This window comes from Mastomys coucha, unplaced genomic scaffold, assembly GCF_008632895.1.
Source record: "Mastomys coucha isolate ucsf_1 unplaced genomic scaffold, UCSF_Mcou_1 pScaffold7, whole genome shotgun sequence".
NCBI classification, from domain to species: Eukaryota; Metazoa; Chordata; class Mammalia; order Rodentia; family Muridae; genus Mastomys; species Mastomys coucha.
The window spans coordinates 26,387,858-26,400,760 of record NW_022196913.1 but is presented as its reverse complement, the minus strand read 5'-3'; the positions used below and the strand labels follow the sequence as shown (position 1 = coordinate 26,400,760).

At 42.9% G+C, this 12,903-nt stretch overlaps 1 protein-coding gene across 1 annotated transcript; it reads left to right on the top strand.

The window, feature by feature from the left end:
- Positions 1–10,291: 10,291 nt before the first annotated feature.
- LOC116081920 (putative vomeronasal receptor-like protein 4) lies at positions 10,292–11,363 on the top strand. The gene has a single exon (XM_031358656.1). It carries the CDS (start codon positions 10,373–10,375, stop codon positions 11,273–11,275), a length of 903 nt encoding a protein of 300 aa, XP_031214516.1. The 5' UTR covers positions 10,292–10,372; the 3' UTR covers positions 11,276–11,363.
- Positions 11,364–12,903: the final 1,540 nt, after the last annotated feature.

Here is a 12,903-nt window from a genome sequence, read left to right as displayed (position 1 = left end):
GCAATAAGAAATTTCTTTTCTCAACCAGATCTTTGTGAACAAAAGCTACAAACACTGGGATTGCTGTGCTTTACCATTCTAATATATCATAACAATAAATTGGTTAAGATAATAAATGTTTGGTTCATTTTTTTGTTTTATTTTATGTTTTTGTTTGCTTGTTTCTTTTGTTTTATTTTGTTTGTTTGTTTGTTTGTTGTTGTTGTTCTTTTTCAGACAGCCTGTCCTAGATAATTGAAGACTGGTTCAGGCTCTAGGAAGTAGACAGGGATACTCACTATCCCACCATCCCACGTGCAGGGAACCAGCCTGGACACAAGATTAGGGTTCTCAACTAGAAGCAGGAATATCTGGGAAATGCGTAAAGAATACACAGGCAACGTTTTTTTTTTTTTCGGGTATAAGCTGATGGGCTATCTCAAGGATCGAGGTTATGCTTTCTCCATCTTTTGCAGTCTTGTGCTTGCACTCTCCCTGGCACTCTCTCAGGCTAGAGGTTGTGCACCTTGTTCTCTCTGACTAACCCTTGTCTTTTATTGTCATTCAAAAGAAGTAGAAAGAGAGGCATTGAATAATCATTATCAGATGTGTCAAATTCAAAAGAACGACATCTCACAAAGAATTAAGAATTACAATTGTTCCCCAAAATTTCAAGCTTCCCCTTTTCCCAGGTCTATGGCCAAAATAAAAATTACAAACCTATCATTATTTAAACTTTAACTTTAAACTTATTATCCTTCAGAACTCAAAGTTCCAAGGATAATGACATGTGGTTTCCTGTTAAGTTCTATTGATACATAACATGGGCAAAAGTATCAGACAGTGATTAGAAAGACTCAGCGATTCACAAGCTTCTGCTTCTGCATGTTGCACACAATGACTCTCATAAGAGTTCCAGTGTTTTGATTTAGTTTTACTAGCATATGATTTTATCTATTCTGTCTTCTTTCAGGAGTCTAAGTTTTACTTGCTTACCCATACATATCTAAAAGAGACCAGGAACCACTCTCAAATTTTGTGCAAAACTCATTTCATAACTTCAATACCTTTTTTTCTTTCTCAATTAAAATATCCCATGTTTGTGTTCCCTTATTCTATATTTCCCTTACCCCATGATTGTGTCTCTCATAGTAATGACTTTCACAGTTCCAGTAAATTCCTTCTCTTTCTGGTAAGTGACCTTGTACGACTTTAGCAGTATGTGGCTCTTTTGCATTTTGCAATTTATTTCTAGACGTAATTTCTTCAAAGTTTCTTTGCAAGTCAAAGATTAATCAGAAAGTTCCATTGTGCAGTTACTACATTGTTCTCAAAACGGAGAGTTCCTCCTGGGTTGTTAGGTTAATTTTCCAGCAGCGCTTTTACAGCATGCACCTGTGCCCTTGGGGCTGTGCTATGCTGTTCCCCTAAGCCTCAATTTTTTATTGTTTAATAATTATTACAAAAAAGGAACATCTAGTCTCATAGAATTCACAAGAGCAGAAGGAAAAAGAAATAGGAAAATCAGATATTAACAGAATAATTATGCACACCAACGTTAAGTGAAGAGCAGTCACACACAAATGAAATCTATACAGCCATAGTCCAGGGCTGATGTTAAGAGAAATGGGAACAACTTCTCTACAACAAGCTGCCTGTGGGCTTCTGAAATGTCACCATCCGGGCCTCCTGCAGGCAGTTCCTTATTCCTGGTGGAGGGTTCCCTGGAGATATGTGTCTCCTGCTTCTCAGGGTCCCACACGCCATCCATGTCATGGTATGCTGTCCCCAGCACCCATCATTCCTATCATGCAGTTTAGCGTGCTGCATCCTTCATAAGGAAATGCAAGAGGACATGCAGTCACCTAGAATTAGAATTGTATTGTTCTGCATGCCAGAGTTTTAATCTTGCAAGGATCCACAAACCTTCCCTCTCTTCTTGTTCCTTCTACTGCTCTTCCACCATCACTGACTCCTCTACTTATTTACAAAGCACTTACTGTGTCCCAGAGGCTGTTCTAACCCAATGAGCAGGAACGCAAGTGAAGAAGGATGTCAGAAAGCGTCCTTTATCTGAAGGTCTCTTACAAAGTGAAGATGACCAGGGATGACAGAAGCTAATTCACTGCCCCTAGTGTTTGGCACTGCAGGGTCCCAATATCTAAAGAACAGGTAAAACTAAACCATGCAAGGCAAATCCAAACATATTCAAGACATTGATGTGTGGTCACAAAACTAATAAGAAAACACAGGGGAAATGTCATTGTTCAGAGATTGCCATCACGGTTAGGAAAACAACTTCCACTTGAGAGTGACAGTTCCTGAGTCCAGTGTTGTGTGAACTGCTCAGGAACACTGAACCACAGCAGCTGGCTCCCACTTCTATTTACCCATCAGGGTATACACAGAACATGTGGCACTTCGAGGTGATCAAACCCCCTGAACACCAGCCATGCTTCGGTTCTCTCCTGCCACTGCTGCTCAAGTTTATGGGGTTCAGCTGCTGATGTAAAGACTGCCATGCCCAGGCCCAGAAAGGAGCTGCTTGCTTGCTGAAGCCCACGAAGTGTGGCGTTGTCCAGGGATAGGTCCTTGCAGGTCTTAGAACTCCACAGCCTCCATCCAGCCCAGGAGGACAAAAAGGTTCCAGAAAGTTCCCTGAGCCCTTGTCCTCCAGGAACCCTATGCTGCAGGCCTCCCAGGGAGGCTCCTGTAAGTATTCTATGTGCTGTTCATCAAAGTTCTCCATCAGCTCACTGCAGGTCCTACCTGAGAAGTGGAAACATCTCAACAGTCACTGAAAGAGTACCAAACAGAACCTTGCAGGGGAGCCAAGAACACACACACACACACACACACACACACACACACACACACACACACCTTCTCTTGTCTTCTCCCTGGTCAAGAGTTGAAATTCTCCCAAGGAATGCATTCAATAGTCCTGGTTGTGAGTTTCTCAAATAGTGTCTCTTTGCTAAATTTTAATAATGTCCAACTAGGCTAAAGACCATGCTGGCACCAGTTATAAGGTTATGCGGTCCCGCATCTGTTCTACCACAGGTCTCAGCCACTTGGAGAAGCAGGACACAGGAAGTCGACCAAGCCTACTCCACATCATTGCTGGGTGGGTGCCCGGCCGTAGGAAAGCCCCAGGACACTGCTCCAGCAGTGGGAAAGCACAGTCTGAGGTGTGGGACAACTGGAGCTGGTTCAGGCCATCTCGTTCTTGGACACCCAGGCACCACTGGGAACTGCAGAAGAGCTGAGAATGAAATGGGGGTCCATGAGCTGGATATAGCCCCGGGCCTGAAGGGGGAGTGAGGGGGAACACTCTGGCTGGTCCCACAGTGGAGGGAGTCCTTGTCTTGATGGATGTCAGGCTTGATCATGGTTGTGGCTGAGAGCACAGAGAGACCTACAGGAGATTAGATGGCAGCTCTATAGGCGAAGGCTATATGACTCCCTATGGCAGATTCCAATGAAAAGAGGCAGTCCATGATTTTAAGGCATTTATTGTCATGGCAGAAAGTGGATGCATAAAACCATGCCCAGCTTCTCAGGGTGGGTGTGAGGTTCAATACCTTTTGCTGGGAGAAATGTCTGGGAAGGAAAGCTTATTGACTAAGCCCTCCAGGCCTTTACATACCTCATTAAAATGGAGATCTATCTTTCTTGAGCTTACATGACAATAGGTCACGTCCTCTACATGTGGAGGGAATTGGGACATTGCCCGTATGTGACTGATAAACCATAAATCTATGAGGAGGGGCTGCGGCTAGTGACAGGGGCCTGGACCCTGGGAATAGGCGAAGCACTGACTGTCCCTTTAGGGTCTCAGGAATTTCGGGCCTTAGCTCAACCAGAAACCAAACTACCTTTCATGTCCCATACTTAGTGAGAAGGGCTGTAACACCAAAGACTTCCTGAGGGTTCACTTGGGCATCCAGTCATTCTCATAAGTGCCTCACCTGTCATTTCTATCCAGAGCTGTTTATTTTCTGTACTTTTCTCATATTTTCAAAATTAAAATTTTACCTAGTCTACAGAGTGAATTCTAGGACAGCCAAGACTGTACAGAGAAACCCTGTCTTGAAAAACCAAAAAAAAAAAAAAAATTATATAATGAACTTTATTTGTATGTAGTTTTGATAATCACTATGAAATCCCACAGACAAGCTGTATTTGAGAGGTCCTAAATGAGCTAAAGCAACATTTTCCTTACCTCTCCAGATGGGGTGTGGACATGAACAGGCTAAATGTGAGCACCAGATGAAGGGAGTGTTATAATCAATATGTGTGGGAAGGATAGCAATCCTTGCTAGTGGGGCTGAGGAAAGGGTTTAGCAGGTAAGAATCCTTGTTGGTCTTGCAGAGGATGACAGTCCATCAGTACGCATGTGATGGCTAACAAGCTCCTCTAACTCTAGTTTCAGAAGTTCTCACACCTTCTCTAGCCTCCATGTGCACCAGACACCCATATGATGCACACACACACACACACACACACACACACACACTTTTTTTGGTTGATTGGTTGGTTTTTTTGTACTATGAATGCCAGTCCTTAGGAAGAAGGATTTCAGGTGAGCTCAAACTCAATTCTTCAAAATCTTGTGTCTCAAATGCATGGTAGTTCTAACAATTGGAATTTACTTTCCATGTTTGGAAGGCAACTAAGTACAACAGTAACAGCCTGTGATATTTTTGAAGACTCTTGGACATCCACAGCCAGCAACTTGAAAGGAGACATTTTTTTATGTCTGACACTGGAGTCTTTGCCAGATGCTCTTGATAGAACATTATCTCCTCAAGTGGCATTGATTATATATATATATATATATATATATATATATATATATATATATATATATATATGCATGGTGTGCAATTTTAAGTAAACATAAGTTAGTAGGATTCCTTAGGTGTGGTGGTTTGAAAGAAAATGACACCCAAAGGCCCCAGGGAGTGGCAGTAATTGGGGTGGTTGTCGCGACCACCCTCGACCAGCAAGAATGACACAACACACTCTCGGGCTCTTCTCCAGCAGTTTATTCAGGAACCTTGAAGAGTCTTCTGACTGACTGACTGACCCCGAGGAAAGCCAACCCACAGGTTAAATACTGTATGGTCAGCCACCCAGGTAAAGCCACGTGGTGCTATCTAACAGGCCCACATAGCGGAAGCAAGCCAGTTGACTCAGCCCATAACCAAATAAGGAGTTGTTTACTTCAAGAGTGCTCGCCATCAGACTGGCGGGGGGCGGCGGCCAGCGCCATCTTTGAGGTGTGGCGCTTCGCAGCTCTCCACAGGTGGTCTTATTGGAAGAAGTGGTCCATGGGAGCAGACTTCGAAGTCTCAGATGCTCAAACTACACCCAATAATCACTTCCTCTAGACTGAGAATCCAGATGTAGAACTCTGAGCCACCTCTCCACAACCTGCATGCTACCTTGTTTCCCACCATGATGATAATTGACTAAACCTTTGAAACTTAAGCCAACTCCACTTAAATGTTTTTCTTTATACAGGTTGCTACGGCCATGGTGTCTCTTCACAGCATTAGAAATCCTAATTTAGCATTTTCTCTCTAAGACAAGAGCAGTCAAAAGGCACAGGCCCCACGAGTCCCAGGGGAGCTGAAGGGCAGCAGGGACAGGATCCTCTCAGCTTCCAAGTGACAGAGGTGGATCAGCGTCCTTCTCTGCCCTTCCTGCAAGTGGAGGGCCTACCTCCAGGGAACTCCTTATGAGAATGACTGGATGACCCCTAAGGTTGAAGAAAAATAAAGAAAGAAAATGTGTCTATACAGCAGCCCCAAACAGTCCGAAGCTGACAGTAAGTCTTCAGTAAGACACACACTGATGCTGCAGAGGGACCAGAGCCTCCCTTTTAGGGAAGTAAAAGGCCATGGGCTAAGATCACAGGGTGTCTCTGGGCAAAATACCTCAGCTGACAGAAGCACAGATGTTCTTGCAGAGGAGAAAAGGTGCCTCCTAAATATTAGTTCTCAAAGACTTCTATTCCAGTGCATTCCTTCACACCAGGAAGTGGATAGGCCCTGGGAAGGGAAAGGAGCAGTGGAGGTGGGAAGTGTGAGCTCTGCAGGGCTGGCTGTGTGCATGCTGAGTCCAGTACTTTCCCCTTGAGTCTCCTCTGCTGCCTAACAGCAAGTGAGAACTAAAGACTTCTTTTCCAAAACTGGTGCTAGAGACCCAGAACCGATGTGTGGTTCATAGAGTGAAATACATGGAACCCTGCTCTAATTGATCTGGGCAATAACTTACCAATCTGATCTAGAGAGAGAACCATTTGACAGTAAACATCAAAGAGAGCTAGCTACAAACAAATGGAGAAAAGAAGAACTCAGGCAGGAGGAGTTGACTCCTCTGCATAAAGTCTGCACTCAGAGAAAGAAGCAAACAAAACCTCTAAAAATCCCCATTGCTGCTCTGCCCTGGACACCACACTATAAGAGCAGCCACTGACTTTGGCCCTTGAGTATCTTTTACTCTACATGTTCCTGAGATTTCTGTTTGCTTGTTTGTTTACTTTTAAACATTTATTTTTATTAGATGGATTCATTTTGTCTTATGTGTGTTTGTCTGCATATATGTGTGTGTGTCATGTGTGCTTGATGCTCATGGAGGTGATACAGAGGCATTGGATGCCCTGGAATTAGACGTACATGTTTTTTGAGCCACCATATTTGAAGTGCATGATTCATGTGCCAGGAATCAAGAATGGATCCTCTGCAAGAGCAACAATTACTCATAATCACTGAGCCATCTCTCCATCAATAATGTTATTGAACTTTGAAGTGTTCAAAGACCAAGTGTGTCAGTTTCAGAAGAGTTTTTGCCTTTCAGTACCTTGGAGGAAAAAGTCCCAGAAACCAGAAAACTCAGTTATTGCAGTTAAAAGCAGAAAGTTTCTGGCTCAGCAAATGACAGGACACCAGGGAGAGGACAGACCTAACATCTGGGAAAGGAATATACAGAAGGAGCCTGTTCCCTGGAGAAGCCAAACTCCTGCTGGTGACACCCCGGCAGCAGTGACAGTTCTTGTGAGCCCAGGGCTCGAGGATTATAAGTGGAGCCTGGCTATGCTCCAAGGACACCCCTGAGCCCTCCACAGACACTGAAGGTGAGTGTCCCTTTATGTCACAGTGGATTGCAGTAGCCTTTCACATTGACAGAAACACTGTGAGGTAGGGATAGTTAGGGGAGGCGGTGGAAGAGAGGATTTGGGTTCCTCTGTCACTGCGAAAGAGGAAACTGGCAAGATCCAGGAAGATCTCTCATTTTCCACCTGCCATCCAGAATTATGTCCATGTCCATGAGAGAACCAAGTGCAGCTGTGTGGTGCACTGAGCCAGAGATGCTCATGACAGCTCAGGCAGGTCCAGGAGACACGGGCTGAAGTTTCAGCCTGGTGTGAGGAAGCTTTTCCTCTCTACAGTTCCTCCAGTTTGTGTGATTGTCCTCACAGGAGGGAGAGGTTCTACTCCACAGTGTCTTATATCAGGTGCCCTTCAGCTTTCTCAGAATGGGGTCTTTGTTCTTCTTTGTCATGGTTTTATTGTTCCTAAAGTTTCTCCTGATTCAGAACATAACACAATGGTGTCAGGAAACTGACATGACACAAAATCCTAGAGCAATGGCTGTTAGAGCATGTGTAACACTGGGCAGATCCTGTCCTAAGCACTATGTGCCTCTGCTCCACTGAATCCTCACAATACACCTGCATGGTACAAACCACCTTCCCTACATTAGTGAGTCTTAAAGGGGCCAAGTAAAGTGTCCAAAGCCCAGCACATAACAATTAGGAAAGACAGTACTTAACAGACAGAATAACTGGTTGTAAAGCTTGAGCTTGTCAGTTTTACAATTCTCTAGTTTACTAATTTCTCTCTTGTATCTGGACCTTGTATCCTGCTCCTAATTTCCATGACTCACTTCTTAAAAAAAACATGTTGACTTGATTTCACACAGATTACTCTTGTTATTTCTTACCTATTAGAGGAATGAGGGTTGAGAAAACTTATATATATATATATATATGTATATATATATATACATATATATATTTATATGTATATATATACACATATATGCATTCATATACATATGTGTATATAAGTATTTATGCACAATTTTTCTGGGATAGACATGTGTGTGTATATGTGTGCCTGTGAAGGTATGTGTGTGTGTGTGTGTGTGTGTGTGTGTGTCATTATAAGTCTTGCTATTGGCATGTCAGAGATCATGAAGGTACAACTAGAACATATCAGATTATAAGCAGATAAATACATAGATATTTTGATAGAAAAAGAAGCAATGTAGGTTATGTTACTTCAATGATAGCCCATGCTTTTTAGTAAAATTCTTGAAAGCTCATTATATTACAAAATGGAAGATGTACTAAATACTTACCAACTATGCCATGCAAAGGGAACTGACTTCTCCAGGATACTGAGCTTTGTCAATCCTCAGGAAAGAGCCCAACTCAAATGTTTCTGCAAATTGCTTTGTCAGTTCATATCTGTGATTAAAGTGTAGTTTAAAACCAACAGTTTCCTTGAGCAACCTATAAACTTTGGAATAGGCACTGCACTATAGGAATAGTGCAGGAAGGGAGACTATACACAGGCAACACAGCCTTCTGAGGGCAGGGAAAGCTTAAGTGATAAAGCTCCAAGCAGGTGCCATGAGGCATGGGGGATGGACAAAGATCAGCCCTGGATAATACAGCACATATTCCTGTGGAAATGTAAGCACCAATGTCAACATGTCTTTGGGAGGGTTTCAAAGTAATTCAGAACTAATTTTCATGTGAATGAGATGTCAAATTGTGGAGGACAGAAAGAAATTAAGGTTGCTGTGTGAAGTTCTATGTGTTTTGTGAGGGGTGATACAAATGAATGTTTCAACTTCAAAGGCTCTTTTTTTACTGTAATAAACAAAGGAAAGAAAGAGAGAGAGAGAGAGAGAGAGAGAGAGAGAGAGAGAGAGAAAGAAAGAAAGAAAGAAAGAAAGAAAGAACAGAGAAACTAACATACCATTCATAAAGTGATTACACTCACAGTGTGAGATATTGGGGATGCCTGGCAGGCTGAGGGATTTCTGACTAAAACCATCACTAGACTAAACCATCTTAAAATAATCAGGAAGACATGCCTTGGTTAAGACTCTACAAGAAGAGTTTTTCTGTGGTTTTGTTAGAGGAATTGTTCCCAGGAGAAATGGTAAAAACAGGATTAATAGAAATCAAAAGGAAATCACTTTCACTATAATTCCACCCATGAGTACTGGGAACACAAAATTTACCACAGTAAGTCCCAATTTGAGGCCATTAATCTAGATTTTCATACCCTAAGTTATCACCTGTGTATAATTTATGGTCAAGGGGCCTTGGAAGAGGAGATACCATATCATCTCACCTGGGAACCTGGTCCACTTGACCAAACACAACTTTCTGAGAAGATGCAAGCTTTTTATGAGTTCAACAACATTTGAGTGATGGTTGCACATGGGGCAGTGAAGAGGATCAAGATGAAACATGAGCTCAGTAGCCTGAGCTCACACTGGGTGACAGGAGGGAAAAGGAAGGAGGCCACCAGGCTAATGCTCAGGATTGTGTTGGTTTGAAAATGCTGAAGTGAGTACCCACCACTTCTCCCAAGTGGCACAAACGGTCCCCGTTGTCCCGCATGCTGACTGGACTCGGGCGGGCCGACCCCCTCAGGCACCCAAAAAAACGAAAGTATTACAGGAAGCTGCATTCTCTAAGTGAAAGTACGTGACTAACTTTCACTTGGTCGGTTAACGGGCAAGGAACAGGCACAATTAGCGGAATGGAGCCATAGTTAGGGGAAGGGAGCATCCAAGCACAGTGTAAGGAGGGAGGGTGGCGGCGACCTCAGCTCCACGCCATGTAGGTCTCATTTTTAAAACACTCCACCGCTTGGGGTTTGTTGTTGTTGTCTGTTCCTCGCTGCCACCGCCCCCCCCCGCACCCCCCGACTCCTTTTGGAAGACTTAAGTACAGAGTTAGAGTAAATTATAAAGAGTGGTGGAATGGTTAAAAAAAAAAGAAAAAAGAAAATGCTGAAGTAATACCATTTAGCTTTTGTCTGGGAAGAGCATGGTCATATGAACTTATCATTGTGAAAGGCAGGAAACTATCAGGTTTATGCCCTGATTATAGCCATCATCTCTTCCACAGGGATGGAAAACAAACAAACCAGAAAAACAAAGACGGTGATCAGGCATCCTCAAGAAAAGAAATATATGACTTTACATCATTGACACAATTATTTTCATCAGAATAAACAGAGAAAATCTTCTATGTGTTTCTGATATTTTTCCTATTGTTGTGCATAAAGTCAGAAGATGAACTGGAATAATATTATCCATACAATAATCTTTCTTTCTCTTACTGGACCTGGAATTCTTGGAAATATACTAATATTTATGAGACATATATACATGCCTGCCTTGGGGATTGAGAAAAAGTCTGTTCACCTTATTCTCATCCACTTGACATTTTCTAATATGATCATTATTTGTAGCACAGGGATCAAAGATATAGCCACAGTGTTCTATTTCAGAAACTTCCTAGAAGTTATTGGCTGTAAAGCTGTGGTTTATCTGGCAAGGATGGCACGGGGCCTTTCCATCTGCACCACCTGTCTCCTCAGTGTGGTCCAGGCTGTCACCATCAGTCCCAGGACCGCCTTCTGGACAAAACTCAAACCACAAACAGCATGCCAAGTTCTTCCCTATATCCTTGTCTTTTGGATTGTTAATGTTCTCATAAGCTCCAACTTGCTCTCCTACATCAAAGCAGGCAGTGGCTTGAACAGGTCTGTAGCTGCAACATTCATTGGCCACTGCTATATGCGCCAATCCAGACATATCATCAAGTGGCTCTTCCTCTCTCTCATGACTCTTCATCATGTCATCTTTCAGAGTCTCATGAGCTGGAGCAGTGGGTCCATGGCTCTCCATCTGTATAAGCACCACAAGCGTGTCCTCTACCTTCACAGCTCCAGGTCTGCAAAGAACTCCCCTCCAGAAATCAGAGCTACATGGAGTGTTCTCATTCTTATGGCCTGCTTCCTTTTCTTCTACTGGGTAGATTTCATTCTCTCCTTCTACACAGGTTTTTCAGTGACACATGACTCTAGTTCACTAAATATGAAAACATTTTTAGAACTTGGTTATGCTAGTTTCAGCCCCTTTGTTCTGATCAGCAGAGATGTTCGTGTTCCTAATGTCTTGCATGCCCACTAAGAAGTACAGACATATATTCTACATCTAATCTCTATGAGCTAAAGGTGTATGCATTATAAATTGCTTTTCCATAATGAATTTTAGATGTGGGGACATAATCTTTGCTGTGCAGCATACGACCTGGCAGTCTGTAAGCAACAGAAGCTGATCTTGAGGCAATTCAGCACTCTAATTGCTGGGCTTACAGCATTCCTCACCAAACTGTCATTTGCCTTAATATTCCATTTATCACAATTAAATAATATATTAAATATTATGGTAATAGAGTTCCTTTTCTAAAGCACTCTGGTATGCACAATACTAAGACCTACTGAGGGTTTCTAGGGAGATAGAAAGTCGATTCTTACCATCTTCCTGTTCCATCATCTCAAGATGTCATGTGATACATTCCTTTATTTGCACCGGGGAAATGCTGGAGGTAAAACTTCTGTCAGAGATTACTATTGCATTTTTTCCAAAAACAGAGCATGAAAAAAATAGTTAGGTGATGTCTTAGGGTTACTGCTGTGAACAGACACCATGACCAAGGCAAGACTTATAAATGAAAACATTTAATTAGGGCTGGTTCAGAGGGTCGGTCCATTATCCTCAAGGCAGGAACATGGCAGCATCCAGGCAGGCATGAGAGTTCTGTATTTATCTGAAGGCTGTTAGTGGAAGACTAACTTCCAGGCAGCTAGGGTAAAGGTCTTAAGACCATACCCACAGTGACACACTTATCTATTCCAATAAGGCCACACCGCCTAAGAGTGCCACTACCTAGGTCAAACATATACAAACCATCACAGGTGCAGATGAGGTAACAAACCTCATCTGAGGTGAGCTTATACTGCAGAATGAAGATGACAGTAAGACAAGCAAGGCCACCACAGCACAGCAGATTTGGTCACCGACTGTGTGACATTGCTAGATTCCAGAATGAAAAAATAACATATCAATGATGCTACCCAATTATAACTGGGTTATAACTTATAGTGCTAGTACAAGAATCTCCTTCTACACAGGGTTCTCAGTGACACATGATTCTAGTTCAAACGGGCTCTGAGTAATGATGCTTTTTGGGTTCTGTGTACACTCATGCTGCAGCCCAAGAATCACTGGCACATTGGTGGGTTAAAACTTTGATCTTAGATTATAAACACTGGACCTTCCACCTCTCACTCCCTGTCACTCACTATGGCCTCTACTGAACATCTATTAGGTCTCCTTGCCCCCTGAATACCTGACCCCATCTTGTTGTACAGGTGCACCCTATTGAGCTGAGAATAAGGAGTCCAAGATAGTGAGGGTGCAGAGGCAATCTGCTTGTGGGAAACCCCAGCAACATGTCCATAAAAAGTGGCAAGACATTGGGAGCCTAGTGACCTCCACAGCCTCAGACCCAGGAGGACCCCAAGATTCCAGAAATTTTCCTTATCCCAGGTCCTCAAGACACTGCATCCCAAGGATGATTCTATTCCCAGGAAGCTAGTAAAGCAAATAAAATGGAATAATTGTTGTCCATATGTATACTCTCTTAATGGGCTTCCATGGTTGCCATGTCATGGAAACACCCCAGCACTTCCTATTTGTCGTGGGATCTCCCATCAACCAAATACAGCAACAAGGTTAGGCACAAACCCTTAGAC